Source organism: Podarcis pityusensis (genome assembly GCF_964106645.2).
Source record: "Podarcis pityusensis genome assembly, chromosome: 1".
NCBI lineage: Eukaryota > Metazoa > Chordata > Lepidosauria > Squamata > Lacertidae > Podarcis > Podarcis pityusensis.
In genome coordinates, this window is record NC_138028.1 from 27,506,439 (window position 1) to 27,523,649 (window position 17,211).

General features: G+C 43.4%; 1 protein-coding gene across 1 annotated transcript in view; it reads right to left on the reverse strand.

Annotated features, from left to right (window-relative positions):
• Positions 1-11,338: 11,338 nt before the first annotated feature.
• The window catches only part of TSHR (thyroid stimulating hormone receptor), a 67,311-nt gene continuing 61,438 nt past the window's right edge, over positions 11,339-17,211 (reverse strand). The window contains exons 10-11 of the mRNA XM_080974353.1: positions 15,722-15,910; positions 11,339-14,565 (exon numbers count right to left, since the gene is read on the reverse strand). Of these exons, the coding sequence (XP_080830479.1) occupies positions 13,170-14,565; positions 15,722-15,910 (1,585 nt within the window). The 3' untranslated portion in view covers positions 11,339-13,169. The remainder of the gene's footprint in view (positions 14,566-15,721; positions 15,911-17,211) is intronic.

Sequence of the window (17,211 nt, forward strand, 5' to 3'; positions counted from 1 at the left end):
AGCCACATGCGGCTCCGGAGCCGCGGGTTGCAGACCCCTGCCCTAGTCAGTTCAACTTTCTTCCAGCTCCGCTGCAGTTTGCTCTTTCTGGCAGCTCCAGGCATGGGAAAAGAGAAAAGCTGGGGATGTCATTTTGGAAGGGATATTCCTTTGTTCTTTCCTAACTTCTCTTTCCACTCCCTCTGCTTGCCACGTTTTCTCCTGCCTCCATAGATCTCTCCTTTTCTCCTGGTGTCCATTTTCTTTAGCCTTGGAGGCATCTGGACATTTGGAGGCAGGTAGGATTGGAAAGGGTTGAAATGCCCCTGAAGGGAGCACCCATGTGCCCAGGATATCCCTGATCCCAGTAGACCGCAAGATCCATCTGTTCAGACACGGAGGAAAGAGCGTTTCCTGGACGAGGAGGATGGGGAAGTGGGAGACAATTTCCCCAGACTCTCTGGGCTCAGATATTAAACAGCTCCTGGGGAAAGATGGGTCTACCCTGGGAAATTGACTAACAGGCTGAGGGGCAACCCCAGGGAGTAGGCAATGCCACACCAAGTACTTTCCCAAGTGTAAGGCCCCCCAAAAGAGTTTTCCATTTACCAGAAGAGTTTAAGGAGAACATCTTGCAAGAATGACAGGTTCCTGGGACCTCTTAAGACAGTGCACTGTCATGAAGTGCCTGTATCCCTTTCATAAGCATGTGGTGGAATCATTCCTCTATAAATCAGTATTGTATGATGCACGTAATATGCAGGAACTGTATTTTTACCAAAATGGTGGGTGGTGGGGCAGAGAGACCTCATCAAGGTTGAAGAATGAGACAGGAATTGGAAGAAAAAAAAAAACAAAAAAACAAAAAAAAATACCTGTGTGGATAAACACAAGAAGGCGTTCAGAAAATTCTATCCCTAGGAGTATGCCAATAACCTCTGGAGACCAAGGTTGAAAACATTGCCTTAAGCCTTCTAGGTTGTCCAAAGTGCATGTTACCCTATCTCTGCTTGGGAAACTCCATAGTTTTGTCTGCAACTTTCTATCTGTACAGAAGGAGAGAACTCCCAATGTGGTGGAAAGCTTGCCACCTCTCTCTGAATCAGAGGAGAAGACCAAGTAATAGAAGACATTACCAGATATATAATAGTGACTCAATATGGTGCCCTTTAGCCATCATCTTCAGAAGCAGATTAAACAGGCAGCAGGACTCTAGGTCAGCATCAGTGTTGTGCTGCTGTTGGTGATGATAAGTACATGGAGTACACTCCAGTTTAGTAGCCGCATTTTAGCATATATCACCATGGGCATATATAACCAATGATTTTCTAGATAACATTAAATATAATCTCTTCGTTTTGCATCGTTCTCCCCTAGATGGCAGCCAAAGTGCAGAAAACAAGTCCCAGAAGCATTTAGAAAGGCAAAGTGAGGAGGAGACTCTCAACATCTGCTGAGTGTTTGACACACTGGCATTTGAAGAAGTCTGCTACTTTTTACAGTTGCGACTGGTGGCAAACGTTTGCCAAAGTTCCTCTCAACTTCAATAGGGTGAAACAGTGAAAGCTATTTAAGCACAAGTTTTTAAAGCAGTGATTTCACATTTCTGCCCACAACATTTCTGTCTTCGAGTGACATGAGCATTCAAGCAAGTGACATGAGCATTCAAGCAAGAGATGCTGGAAGTTACTGTTGAATATGAAAAGATCAAGAAGCACTGTAGCACACGTGAAGACTCATACATTTAATTAAGGCGTAAGCTTTTGTGTGGACTAGAGTCTACATCAACGGATGCATAAAATGTGATCCTCAGTTGTCATACACACACACACACAGAGAGAGAGAGAGAGAGAGAGAGAGAGAGAGAGAGAAGTTCCTGCATTACACAGGGTTGGATTATATGACCCTTGTGGTCCCTTCCAGTATACCTAAAGGAGCGTCTCCACCCCCATCGTTCTGCCCGGACGCTGAGGTCCAGTGCCGAGGGTCTTCTGGCAGTTCCCTCACTGCGAGACGCCAAGTTACAGGGAACCAGGCAGAGGGCATTTTGGTGGTGGCACCCACCCTGTGGAACGCCCTCAACTACAGTGGTACCTCGGGTTACAGACGCTTCAGGTTACAGACTCCACTAACCCAGAAATAGTACATTGGGTTAAGAACTTTGCTTCAGGATGAGAATAGAAATCACATGGTGGCGGCATGGCGGCAGCGGGAGGCCCCATTAGCTAAAGTGGTACGTCAGGTTAAGAACAGTTTCAGGTTAAGAACGGACCTCCAGAATGAATTACCAGTAAGTTCTTAACCTGAGGTACCACTGTACCAGACTTTTAGAAGACATCTGAAGGCAGCCCTGTTTAGGGAAGCTTTTAATGTTTAACAAACTATTGTATTTTAATATTTTATTGGAATAATAATTATTCCAACTCTATAATTCTATGATTCCATGGACTGGTGTGATGTGGTTGGTTCAATTTAAATGATGATGAGATTAAAAATACAGTAAATTCAACTGGAGTTTAAATATATGCAAAATTACCTTTCACAGCACCAGTTACTTAGCTGAAGCATGGTTGAATAAAGTGACCATTTAATTTAACATTTTAATTAGTTGCAAGCAAGATAAGACAGCTACCTGCTCTGGTAATGGGTTCTTCTAAGAAAATTGGAAAGTGTTCAGATACTTTAAAAAGAAATTTTTTTTAGTATAAAGCAGTGTTTTCACTGTTGCACACCCAAATCTTTGGCCTACTCTAGCCAAAATCTGGGGTTCCCAGAGTTCTAAATCCCCCAGTATCCTAAATGCAGGGAAGGGAAAACCTTTTCAGCCTAAGGAATTCCTTCCACTGTAGAGAACCTTCTAGAGAGTCAAATGCCCATGCTTGGCAGATGTAAAAGAGAGTGGATCGATGGATGTGATTTTTATCAAGCTACAGTAGGATGTTGTTATTCATTAAATATGTATACCACCCTTCATCTGTAGATCTTAGAGTGGTTCACAGCCTAAAAATGCAAGATAAGAGCAAGAACAAACCAAACCAGTAACCCTCCTTCCTTCCCTCCCTCCCTGCAAAAAACCCCAGAGTTTTCTATACCTCCGCAGCTCTCTTCTCTTACCTCCAAGCAAGCAAGAGCCTCTGTCACATTCCAGCCAGGCGAAAGCACTCAGGCAGGACATGGATGGTGAGGCTGGTGAGGAGAAGATGTGGACTGGTGGGACTTCCCTAAGGGCCGAATGAAAAAGGTCTGGAGGGCCACATTTGGTGCCCAGGACTGACCTTACCCCCACCTTGCCTTTAAAGAGGGAGGGCGGGCCTTAGAATACACATTTAATTATTCAGAAAACGTAAAGATTCACAAACAAGCATGTCCACGCACAAAGAAAATATTTAGCCTAAAACGGAGGAGCTGACTCTAAAATGTATTTCTGTGGAAGGAGATGCACAAACTGTGCAAGGCAGAATTGCTATGGACCTGATTAACTGAGCACTGTCCCGCTGAATGCCTGATCCTGGAGACAAGCCACAGGCTGCCTTCACATGCCCCACTTACAAGTTTCCCAGGCACACCTTGGATGGCTGTTACTGGGAAAAGAAGGCTGGTCTAGCTAGATCCTTGGCCTTAGAGTGGGGCCTTTTGTATGTTAAGTGTCCTTAGAGTTTGAACACGCTGTTCCCCAATCATCCCTCTCCACTGCAGCACAAGAACTATGTGACACACACACACCCCGACACCCCCCAGTTTTCACTGCATGGCTGGGGACAAATGGCAGCTTCTATTCTGAAAATATTTAAAACCGACACTGATCTGTGTAATTTAGAAACCCTGTGACCCTGAGTGAAACCACTTGACTGTTTGCTGTTCCAGGCCATTGATGATGACCACTCCATGATATTGCCCCACATCTCTTTCTGGCACAAAACCCAGCATCAAAAAATAATGAAATAGCTGCACCACTACCAGGTAGTAACTCCTTAAATGTGAATGGCACCAGAACAGCTGAATCCTGGACTCCATTGGGAAACTGGTAAGGAACAATTATTATGGATATTGTTCAGCATTCATCTTCATCCCTAGAAAGAAAACTCCAATGCTGAGGTGAATGTTTACCTGTATTGGGCAACTGTATTCCAAATCGCACTAGATTGTGTAGCAAAAATTCCAGATGCATTGCAAAATATTTTTAGAAGGTTCAGCCCAGGGGAGTCTGTGTACGCTGTTTTTAGTTTCATGGTGGGGGAAAGGCAGGATGTACAAAATGCTAAGTTAATTATTGTTCTTTTAACAATCATGCTCATATCAACTACTGGGCGGGGGGATGTAAATGCCATAAAGAAATTAGATCAAAACACCAAATATAAAGGACAATTTTACTTAGTTCAGCAAATTAAAGTGCAACGTGCATATCAAAGCCTGGAACCAGTGGCACAACTCTGCCAATAATGTATATAGTAATAGTGTCATACACAGTTGAAACAAGTAAATCGCTCTACAGTTAGTTATCTACTGGAAGTGCAAAGTCCTGTAAGTGGGAACGGTTGCAAGAAAGGGTTATTCACATGGGCATATGTAGAGGCAGGGGTCATACGTAAGTAGTAGTCGCAGACGGGCACCTCCTCACCGTCCCATGGTGAAAGTAGTACAATAGATCAGAAGACCTGTACTCCAGATGTTAAGCAGGTTTCGCAACAGCTTCATCAGTCCATAATACTGAATAATACAAAGCAACATTCCAGTCACAATAGATGAAAAGATAAATAATCTATGCGCATAAGCCATCTCATGTTGTGTCTTACCTATACACTCAACAGGATACAACAAGAATATAAGATCACAGGCACAGCAAGTATGCAACAAATGAGGCAAAACATTTTAAATACATTGCAGATAATTAGGATCAATCATCACATTTGACTAAACCACACCAACATCACAGGTGTATAAAATCAGACTAAACCACACCAACATCACAGGTGTATAAAATCAGACTAAACCACACCAACATCACAGGTGTATAAAATCAGAGAAGCTACACTTCTCTGCTATTACAGCACAAACTAAGACATTAATCACAGTTCATATTTAACATCCAAGATAAAATGGCCTCCTAAATTTCTACCTGTTGCCTGTGGGTAGCAAAGTGCTTTTTCTTTAAAGCTAGATTCACTGTTGTGTCCAAAATTCATAATTGGTAGAACTGGTGAGGGGACTTCACCAAATATTGCCCCGTTCTGTTGGCAGATAATGGACCCGATCTTCAAGTTCTTTATCAGCAACAATACAGGCCTATCAAAGATTGCAAGTGCAATCTGGTTTACTAATCTGGCATTGTTCACAATGCTTATATCACTTTGTGGCATGCTTTCCCCCTCTTCTTTATGTGTAGAGCTTTAGCCCAAAGAGGGGTATCTCCCATGTTTTTTTTTTAAATGAAGTCTCTCCTATCTCCTCTGCTAGCCTTCAGACATGTTGCTGTTTTGAGAGGTTACTGAGAGACCATCCTATGGCTCACTGCGTTCTTGTGGCTGGAGAGAGTTGCTGGACCATGAGGTGTGGCAAGGACCAGGTGTGGTGTGTTGCTCCCAGGAGAGCAGCTTTGCTTCAGAGGAGATGAGGCCACTGTTGAAGCAGGGATGGGAAACCTGTGATCCTACAGCTGTTATTGGACTACAATGCCCATCATCCCTGACCACTGGCCATGCTGGCTTTGAGGTGGGGTGGGGGTGATGGGCTTTGGAGTCCCAGCAAAATCTACAGAGCTACAGGATCTCCACCATAGCTGTCAACATTTCCCTTTTTTAAAGGGAAAATCCTATTCGGAATAAGGGAATTTCCCTTAAAAAAGGGGAAACGTTGGCAGCTATGATCTCCACCCCTGCTAATGAAGAACCCCTTTAGATTGCATCAAGGTGAATTAGTGAGACGTTGCTCCAGGTGCTACCACTACAGTGGTACCTCAGGTTAAGAACTTAATTCATTCTGGAGGTCTGTTCTTAACCTGAAACTGTTCTTAACCTGAGGTACCACTTTAGCTAATGGGGCCTCCCGCTGCCGCTGCGCCGCCACCATGCAATTTCTGTTCTCATCCTGAAGCAAAGTTCTTAACCCGAGGTACTATTTCTGGGTTAGTGGAGTCTGTAACCTGAAGCATCTGTAACCTGAAGCTACTGTAACCCAAGGTACCACTGTATTTGCAGTGAAAGTCTCCACCCATTACTCAGAAATGGGCTGTATAATTCTTTCAGAATCTGATTCTTTGGGGCTCTTCCAATGATGACATCACACAACTGGTTTACCTCTCTAACCCAAGCCTTCCTGAATTTGTTTTTCCCTGCTTGGTGCAGATTGTGATGTGTCAATATGCTCTGATTCACCAATTAGTTTCAATTCACTATAGCATGCCTCGTGCTATTGTGTTGCTAGCTGTCTTGAGAAGGGCTTCTAAGATGCTTTGTGCTCTTGCAGTAGAAAAAGAGGTGTATGAATTTAAATACAATGAATAAAATAAAATGCTTGGGAGGGAGAAGGTTCATGCTAGTAACTCTTGTGCTGAGAACAGTGGAAGCAAGTAAACAGGTGAGTGCTGAGAAGAGCAAACCTGAAAGAAGCACATCTGCCACTACCCAAGACCATGTAAGAAAGCACTTGAAGGGCTACTTCTCATGGTTGGAATAAAAGAGAGAGAGAGAGAGGTTCAAAAAGTCAAGTAAGAGAAGAGAGACAGTGCAGCTCTTTATGCCAAAAAACATATACGGACAATAAGGTCCATGAAATGAACAACTGCAGAGATGTAGGTACCGTCTGAGTACTACAGAAAATGAGTATTTCTTCCTAACATTAAAAACCAAGACGACAAAGCCAGAAAATATGCCTGAATATACATTAGTGATTTTTAAACAAGGCAGCAGTTAAACCTACACATTTAGATATTTAGTCAGTCTGTAGATAGAAATAGTTATTATTTGCTATTGAAAAGACTGGTCTCCCACACCAAACCAGCCACCCTAAACTTTGCATATACTACCCACTGAATTACAATGCGCACAAATAGAAAATGTAAGGCAAAAAAATATATATATATAAAACATTGTAAGGCAACGGTTACAATCCTACTTTATACAGGACAAAAGTATGTTTCTGGCACTTCAACACTTTATCTGCTGTGCAAATGGAAGTCTGCTTCCAAGGGTAGATATACCGTACATTGCTGGTACAGGGGTGATAAATTGCAGGTAGTCTCACCTCCATAAATAGAAAGCTTGAGTCCCAAAGCAGGGGAATAGTACTTTATTTTCATTCAATAGCTTTTTAATTTCACTGACTTCCCATAACAACGTCTTAAACCTTTTCAATGAAACAGGCAAAATCAAAATGCTTTCTATAAGATGACTGGTTTCTCCTCCTCCTCCTCAAATGCATACTCTCATTTTATAAGAACTAAAGTGAAGAGCATTGTTCCCTTTTCCATTTCTTTCTTTCCTATTCAGCCATGCTCTCTTTTATGACTGCCTGCTCTTTTGACAGGGAGATTCATGGTTCAGTCTAATTCTTTTTCTAAAAAAATGTCCCCCCCATTGTTTTCCCCCCAAAAGGACACATGAGAACATAAAATTTAGCCCAATCTTGAGCACTTGAGTATTAACAAGCGTTTTAGAATTTTTTTAATTTTATTTTATTTAGGTAACTTATATCCACTTCAAAATCTCTGAATGGTTCACATCATCATCAGCATCATCAAAAGAAATAAATGCAAAAATCACAATTAAAAACCCACGTTTTAAAGCAGAACAAAGCATACGGGGACCATATTAATCACTAGTAGATCCAAAATACAGAAATACAACAGAAACAAGTAGCCCTGCCCACCAAATGTTGTTGCTGTTGGCATCCATTGGTCCTGGGAAACAATGGAGAGGTGAAGTCAACCTGTTGGAGAGTTACAGTGTCCGTTGTGGCTGTAGAGACTGATGTGGGAGAGACATGTTTTGTTGCAGCTGGGGCAGATGAAGGTGCCCGGTTGTGCTGCTGCAGATGCACCATGGCATTTCTTCTCCCTGCAGTCCTCCCAGCAGTCATTCCTCCTCTGGTCACTGCTGTGGATAAACAACCGGACTGTCTCCAGGCACTGCATATGACGGGGTTAATGTTGCCAGTCTTCATGTCTTGTTTGCAGACATCTTTGTAACACAGAGTTGGCCTGCCAACAGGTCTGGTGCCTGAAGCCAGCTCCCCATAGTGTACATCTTTGGGGACTGTGACGTCTTCTGTTCTGTGGACATGACCAAGCCAAAACAGATGTTATTGAGGCAGAAGTGAGAACATGCTGGGAATGTGAGCTTGAAGAGCACATCTTTGTTTGAGATTCTGTCCTGCCATGTGATGCCCAAAATCTTCCTGACACAGCATGTATGGAAGGCTGAGAGGTCTTAAGTTGCTCACAGCTCACTTCCATAAAACAGCATGCTCAACATGCAAGCCTGGTAGTCCTTCATCTTGGTATTGGTTGTTAGCATCACATTCTCCCATACCTTTTTGGAAAGTGAGCCATTGCCATGACTGCCTTGCCAATACACTTGTCCAGCTCAGCATCAGTGCAGATGTTGCTGGTTTTGGTTGAACCCAGGTAGACAAAATCATCAAGCGTGTGGTCACCAGTGATTATGCGTGGAGCACTGGCTGTTGGTCTTTGTCAGGCTGATGGTCAAGCCCAACAGTTGATGAATTTCTGTAGAGCTTCCTCAAAGTGTGCTGTGAAGGTTGCATCATCCGCAAACAACATCTCTCGGATAAGGACCCGCCACACTTTTGCCTTGGCATGGAGATGAGCCAGGCTGAACAGACTTGCCACTCCTTGAATGAAAGTACACAGTGTCTTCGGTGGAGCTAAGGAATATGGAGAAGGCATCAGGGACAAGAGGCATACATGTATAGGTAACAGCAGCACTCACTTCTGCTGCTATGTCCCTTTGCCATTAGAGCATCAAGATCCACAACTGGAGCTTCGCTTCACTTCAGTCTTGCAAATGTTAAATGTTATTAGGAAATCCAACTACTGATCTTCTTGTATTTACTTACTTGTGCAGTCTTCTGAGTGCTAGTAAGTCTCCAGCATTCTTTTTCTAGAATTTCAAGCTTGTCCATTTTTTGCACTGATTCTGGCCTTTTTCCTTTGGAATCTGGGTCTGCTGTTCTAGAACCAGTTTCTTTTCCAACTCTGCACTGACTGTCATTTTTCTCACGTAATCAAGTTGCTCCTCCAGCAAACAGTAGCAAGACTGTGCTGCCCCTAACTGCATGCTTACAATTTTCATTTCTTGCATCGTTTCCTGGTGAGTTACATCCTTCTCATTTGAGTCGTGCTGAAAAGCCTTTTTATACTGGGCAGCTTCTCTGGACAGGCAGTTTAGGTCACCGTCAGCCTGTGACGTCTCTAATTCAAGATGGTGGAACTTTTATTGAAGAGTTTTCAGGGCTGCCACTAGAGCTTGGCTGATTGGTGTAGGACTGTCTTTTGTGCTAGCTGTTGCCTCCTTTGATTGGATGTTAGCAAATGCTGAGTATATGTTATCCGGAGGCTGAAGAAATCTTCCAATGTAGCTATGCTTACTTCCTAGAGCATCATTCGCTTGGACCATCACATGTACTGAGCATTAGAATCCCATTATGTCCCCATGGTGACTCTGTTTAGGTGCTAATTCTTGTACAACTTCATCAGTAATGTAAGGCAGGCCAGAAAGCCCTGACACTTCTTAATTGGTTGATTTTAACTCGATGGCATTCTTTAAATAAATTGACAGGCATATTCCATTCCATGTTTGGACTATTTCCATTATAAATCTTCGTATTTGATTTTGTTTTTAAATAGGTTTCAAACCTTACATCAGATTTTAAAATGTGCAAGTAGCCTTTCCTGTGCAGGTTCTACTTTGTATTTACCAGAAAATCTTTAGCCCTGTGACATGGATGATCAGAAGGAAGGGGTGAGAAAGCAGAAATGTGATCTAGGTCACACAGCAAGAGTGAAGGGATGGCTGTTTGTGCGAGCAGTTTGCTTCTGTTCTTGTAGCTGTCTGCATCATAGTCATAAGCAGTTGTTGGATGCAAAGGACTACACACACACACACACACACACACACACCAATGTCCATGCCTTAGTGTGCAGCAAGGCCATAAGCACATGGATCATGTTTAATCTGTGTAGTACGTGCATTCCTCAGAGAGGGAGTAGTGATGAAAGTGGCTGTGGTGGAACCCTTACTAAAGAAATCCACTCTTGAGCCTGGCAATATTTATGAGGATCACACTACCTGCAGTTTTCCATACCGTAATCTAAGGTATTAATGCACATGATTGTATCTCAGCTCCAGGGTTTTTTGAAAGAAACAGATTATATGGATCCATTCCAGTCTGGTTTTAGACCTTGTTTTGGAATGAAATCCAACTTGGTAGCCACAGTGCAGGGGTGTGGATCCTTCAGTCTGCATGGCAAATTTGACCCATGATGCTGTCCACAGTCCCTGCCCCATGCTGGGCATCACATGTGACATCAAGCGTGGGGCAGGTAGAGACAAAACTGCATTGGCTGGGTGTCTGAGTTCTCTGTGGGGGAATCTATTGTGCAGCCAATCCCTGCAGAAAGCAGCTCTGCCAGCCTCTGCTTGCAAAGCCCCTTTACTTTGGCTCCCACATGCCTAAAAACCCAGCCAGATATCGGGTGCTTGGGAAAGGGACTTTGACAGGTGCGCAGGACAAACCATCTGTTGAGCCTTTGACATCGTAATGTTGCCAGGTGATTGGCAGGTGGAATGTGCCACCCACTTGTCAAAGTTGACCTACAGGGGTGGGGACAGATAAAGATCTGGGCTGCCAGGCCCAGAATTTCCCCACTGCTGTACTTGTGGATGAGCTGCATAAGGAGATGGACACAAAGAGTGCTATGTTGCTGTTTCTTCTGGATATCTCAGCCACTTTTGGTATTGTCTATCACGGGATTCTTCTGGGCCATCTGTTTGGGATGGGCTTATGTGATACTGCTCTCCTCAGTGGTTTTATTCCTGCCTGGAAGGCTGAACCCAAAAGGTAATGCTGGGAGACTGCTGTTCTAAGCTGATGGGCTTGTTAGGATATTTCCGTTCCACCTTAAGAAGGGAGCAGGTTGTTGTGTCACAGCCTGCGTATTTCCTGTTCACAGGATGTTTCTGTTTTGTATATAGCTGTTGTTTCTCTCTCTGTGCCTGGACACGCAGGCAGGCAGTCTTGTCTTTTCCTTTGTTCTGACCAACGCTGAATAAAGTTGTAAATAATGCTCTCCTGAGTGCATCTTTCGTTGTGCGAACTCTGCAAAGGACATGCACCAGTCCTTGGAATGTGGAATACTGTTTCTGAGGCTTGTGTCGCTAATTGACTGATACTGCGTTTCTACGGGAGATCGATGGATCGTCCGGAGACGGCGTGGGGGCATGATGGCCTTTGTCTCCCTGGCAGTATCCCAACAGGGCTTTGGCCTGCGGGCAACAACAAGGCTCCATCTTGTCTCCTGTGTTTTTTAATATTTACATGAAACTACTGGGTAAGGTCATCTGAAGACTCAGGCCTCTGAGTTGCCACCAGTATGCAGATGACATCCAGCTCATTCCCCATTTTCCAGTTCCAGGGAAGCAGCAGAAGTGATAAACCAGGCAGTTCACAAGTGCGTACAGAAGGAGTTAAAAGGATGTAATTTAATCTAGACAAGATGGAGGCAACTATTTGTTGTGGACACTGGCGATCTAGGTGAAGTTGTTCATCCTGTCTTAGGTGGGGCTGGACTTCCCTTGAAGGAACAAGCTTTGGGGGCACTGGTTGATTCATTGATTTCCCTGGATGCTCAGGTGGAAGCAGTTTCTTGCAGTGCCTTTTGTCAGCTTCACTGGATAAGCAATCTTATCTGGAGAAGCGGATTTGGCTTCAGTCATCTATGCTACAGGTGCTTGATAGTTTAAGTGCCCTTTCTGCCAGAAGAGCCTAGGATTACAATGAACTCTATGTGGGGCTGCATTTGATGACAGTTCAGAAGCTTCAACTGGTCCCAGAATGTAGCAGCCAGATGTTTTGTTCTGGTGCTTGCAGGCCAGCAAATAGAACACCTATCTTAGGGCAGCTCCGTTGGTTGTCTATGTCCCTCCAGGCTCAATTCAAAGCATTGGTTTTAGTCCTTGAAGACATAAATGGTTCAAGACCGGCTTAGTTTAAGGATCACCTGCTCCCCTATGGGCTTGTCTAGGAATGAAGATCAGCTTCAAGGACCTTGGTGCTATTTTAGGAATATAGCTCAGAGCTGGAGCACATGCTTTGCTTGCACAAAGTTCTAGTTCAGTCCCTGGCATGGAACCCTGCCTTGCACTCTGGAGAGATGCTGCCAGTTAGTGATGGGAATATTGGGTTAGATCAGGGATCAGCAAACTTTTTCAGCAGGGGGCCGGTCCACTGTCCCTCAGACCTTGTGGGGGGCTGGACTGTATTTTGAAGGGGGGAAAATGAACGAATTCCTTTGCCCCACATATAACCCAGAGCTGCATTTTAAATAAAAGGACACATTCTACTCATGTAAAAACATGCTGATTCCTGGACCGTCCGCGGGCCGGATTTAGAAGGCTATTGGGTTCCAGCCCCCGGGCCTTAGTTTGCCTACCCATGGGCTAGATGGACCAATAATTCAGTACAAGGCAGCTTCCTATGTTCCTAGGAGTGAGCACAAGGGACAAGCCCTTCTCTGTGAGAGTGTGTCCACTCTGGAATGCCTTCCTAATCAAAATCCATTGGGTTCCCTTTCTGTGTATTGTCTGCCAAGCATGAACGGTATTAATTTAAATGAGGTTTTAACCCCTAATTTTTTGACGCCTAATGTTATTGTCTCTCGTTTTGATGTGTAACATATTTTGCTCTTGCTGCCGCTAGGTTTGCATTTTGTGTTAAGTGCTGCTTTTAACTTGTTCCTGCTGTTAGAAATGGCACTTGCATTCTTATTGATTATATGGTTTTTATGAAAATGTTGCGTGCCACTCTGGGTACTTTAGGTCGAAGAATGAGATATAAATAAATTATTATTATTTTACAGCAGTCAAGCAGCTGCATAATTGGACAGTAAATGGTACTGAATGTAGCGCAGGGTTAAGAAATTTACTATTACTGATCTGACGATTAGGTGATCCAGATTAAGCAAGGGTTCCCCGAGACTGCAGCAGTATTGCAGGATGGTAGTCTTCAGGTGAGCCATGAGGAAGGTTTGTGAGATTCTGGCCCATCCCCCTGTTGCCCTTCTGGCTGCAAGAGCCGCTGCTGTTCTTGGGGGAGACTGTTTGACCCCTGTAGACTTGAGCCTGGTGCTCACATAATCCAAACTTGCTGAGCAAGATGAAGACATCCCTTCGGAAAGCTTTGGTAAAGATAGCATACAGGAACGGGTTGGCACAAGAGTTCAGTGGATAGAACAGGACCAGCAGGATTTTCGAGTTGCTGACTGTTATTAGAGGTTTGTTCATAATAGCAGATAAAGCATAGAATGAGATTGGTGCCACACATAAGAAGTCAGTAAAAATCAGCACGGCCATCCTTTTGGCAATGATGGTGTCCTTGTCTCCTGATTTGTACTGGGGATTCCGCACAGTGATATAGATCTTTATGTAGCAGGCACAAATGACGATGAAAGCAATGATGTTCAGCATCAAAACAATGACGACGTAGGCTTGACCCAAGGGCGTTTCGGTATCCATGGGAAGGCAGATACTGACTTTGCCGTAGCTGCTGACTCCAACCAGTGGTAGAAGGGCAAGAAGGAAACACACCAGCCAGCCCCCCAACATGATAACAGAAGCATGCAAGAGACGGATTTTCTTGTCCAAGCGCATTGCAAAGGTGATGGCATACCAGCGTTCCAGGGTGATTGCGGTCAAGGTGAAGACAGACAACTCACTAGCAAAGACAGTGAAGAAGCCCGCTGTACTGCAGCCGGGCCCAGTCTGCCAGTCGATAGCATGGTTGTAGTATTCTGATCGAGTGTAAAGATCCACCGAAGCAATCAGGAGAAGGTATAATCCCATACAGAAATCAGCAAAGGCCAAGTTGCACATCAGGAATCGTGGGACGGTCAACTTGTAATGGCTGGTGAGGAGAATGAAGAGAACAAAAACATTGCCCACAATGGCTAGCAGGTTCACAAACCACACCACGACCCTTAGAAACTTGTAGCCCATGATGTCTTCGCAAGGGTTGAACTCGTCAGGTCCTGGCGTGCAGCTGATGTCGTCTGTGCCTGCACAGATAATGTAGTCATAATGGCTGTCAAATGTTGGCATGCTCTCCTCTTGAGGGTTCTTGAGCTCCTGGCCAAACCCAACCTCTTTGTTGTCGTGCTCTTCAAGAAAGACAAAGTAATGAGAATTCCCACGAACATCTCTACTGAATTTGGAGTTCTCGTCATACACAGCCTCGGTGAGGTCTGAATAATCTTCTGCGTAGTCTTGGTAAAAGGGGCCCCTGAAGGCAGTGGCAGATCTTCTCTTGCGGATGTTGTGAGTATTAGTATGGTTGCAGAACAGTGACTCCAGCAGTCTAAAAGGACAGAGGAGAAGAAGAATTGTCACTAAGGTATTTAGTTCATGTTGAGCCCAGCAACTGATGTGATGGGAAGCTATTCATTGTATTCTAGGCATAAGAAATATATTATTCAAGGGATTTTGGACCCAAACTACTACCTGAGACCTTCTCTAAATATGACACATACATAATTGAATAGCATTTCACATTAAACATGCTATTATGTATTATTTAATTTTCCTGCAGTGGTGCTATACTATTATTCAATTACATTTATTAAAAGGAATTTCCACAGTGTCTTCCTACAATGAGAAGTCTACAAGGCTGCTTATATTAGACATTACAAATCAGTAGGTGGATGCATGGGTGGAAATCCTAGTTCTAATAATTTTGAAATAGAGCCAGAATTCAGGATAAAACCCAACAAAACAAAACAAAAGCAATAAAGGAATACTGATGGTTTTTCTGTGGTGGCTCCCCACTTGTGGAATCGTCTCTCCTCAGGGAGACTCGCCTGGTGCCTTCATTGCATATCTTTCGGCACCAGGTAAAAATACTCCTCTTCTCCCAAGTCCATGTCCAAAGTCCATTTCGGGGGCCTAATTCGGCCCCTGTGGCAGTATATGTCCTGGGGTAAAATCCTAAAAAAATCTCAGCATCTTCAATCCTAAAAAAAAGCTCAATAACTCTTTGGTCGGCCCTCACACATGTTCACTTCATCAAATCTGGCCCTCCTTGAAAAAAGTTTGGACAGCTCTGATCTTTGGCCTTTTAAACTGTGTGTGAGAGGGTTATTGTTTTTGTTTGTTATTACAGTATGTAATTTTTGTGTTTTTATATTGTAAACTGCCCTGTGATCTTTGGATGAAGGGCAGTATAGAAATTTAATTAATAATAGTATTAATAATTAAAAGCTAGGGTGAATAGAATGGATTTGGCCTGGCACCTAAATGATGATCAGCAGAGTGCAGAGTCCTTGGAGAAGGAATTCCAGAATTTGGGTGCCACCCCAGAAAAGGCCCTTTCTCTAGAAGTCACCTGCCTTATGAAAGTGGGGCACAGCTGAAGATGGACCTTGGAAAATTATCTCAGTGGCCGGGCATGTTCATGAGAAAGGAGACACCGTTGCCCCAGATGGTTTTATAATTTAATTCAAATTGTTAAGACTTACCCCTTGGCTTTCTTCCAGTTCTTGAAAGCACAGCAGTGACTTTGGTATGACAGCTCAGCATTAGCAAGATAAGGAAAAGTCTGTATAGGGGGGAATTTCTTTAGGGCCCAGGTATTTTTAGCCATCAGTTCTTTAAGGTTTTCCAGTCCTCTTGCTGGAAGAGTGGTGATACCTGTCTGGGAGACATCGCTGAGGATATGCATAGAGAAAAATGAGGGGTAATAGATTAGATCATATTTTCTTTAAGTGCTTCATAACTCATGGATGGCAGAAAAAACCACAGTCAATTTTAACAGGTAAAAATTTAATGCTATAATATATTAAGATTAAGGATCAGGATAAAATAAGGAGGGAAAGGAATTGCTGAACTAATAAATTGAACTGGAATACAAAAAAGGGAGGTATGAGGAGGTCCGGGAAACAAGCAAATGAAAGATAAGTGACAAAAAGATGGAATTGTTTTTAACTGTTTTTTATTTTGTATTTTTTCTTTTTTTCTTTTTCCTTTTTCATTATGTAATATTGTGAAAACTTTAATAAATATTTATTAAAAAAGAAAAAGAAAAAACCACAGTCAAAATGAAACACAGATCTATGTACCTGATCTATGTACCGGATCTTTGAGTGGGAATGCAACTCCATCCAAAACAAGCAATTGTTCTATTTTCCGGATGGGGTCCATCACCTACCCATAAAACCTCCATCTTCCCACCATTCAGACTCAGTTTATTGGCCCTCATCCTGTCCGCCACTGCATTCAGGCCCTCATCCAGGGCTTGGACAGCCTCTCCCGATTCAGATGTTATAGACAAACAGATTTATGTGCAACCGTTTTAAGGAAAAACTGCTCCTTTTCCCTTATGGGGTATCCAAGAGCCCATATAGAGTCCTTAAGTGGGTTTCCTATTGGTAGGAGAAAGTAACAGAGGCCAACCAGGGTATACTGAGAAGCAAAGCGGCTAGTAAGCCTGATTTTTATCAAACTGTTGCAACAGGGTCCCCACTCACCACGTGCAGGAGGGAGGAGAACCCTGAACAATGGTGCACATTATATAGACTTTTGAAATTGCCCACCCTGCAGCCCAAGACCACCCCACTAAAACATCATACATACATCACAGGAGGTGGTCTACAGCAGAAAGCCTGTCTGCCAGGATACCTAATAATGGTCACTGATTGCATTACCTGGGCAGCCTGGCCATTCTTGTGATGGTTAATACTTTAGTTCCTGAATCCAGGTCACAGGCTCACCCTATTCATACACAAATAAGCCCTTAAGACAGGATTTGTAAGCAAAGAAGACAATGGGGAGGCTTTCCCATTTCCTCTCTCCTTGCAGAGAAATATCTGAGGAGAATTTGAGAGAGTCAAAATGGCTTCAGGATTGCTCTCCTGTACTATTTCAGACACATGGTTTGTATACTTATGTATGTGTTTACCTTGTACATTTATGAACATTTAATTTATATTTGAGACCTTAAAATTCTTAT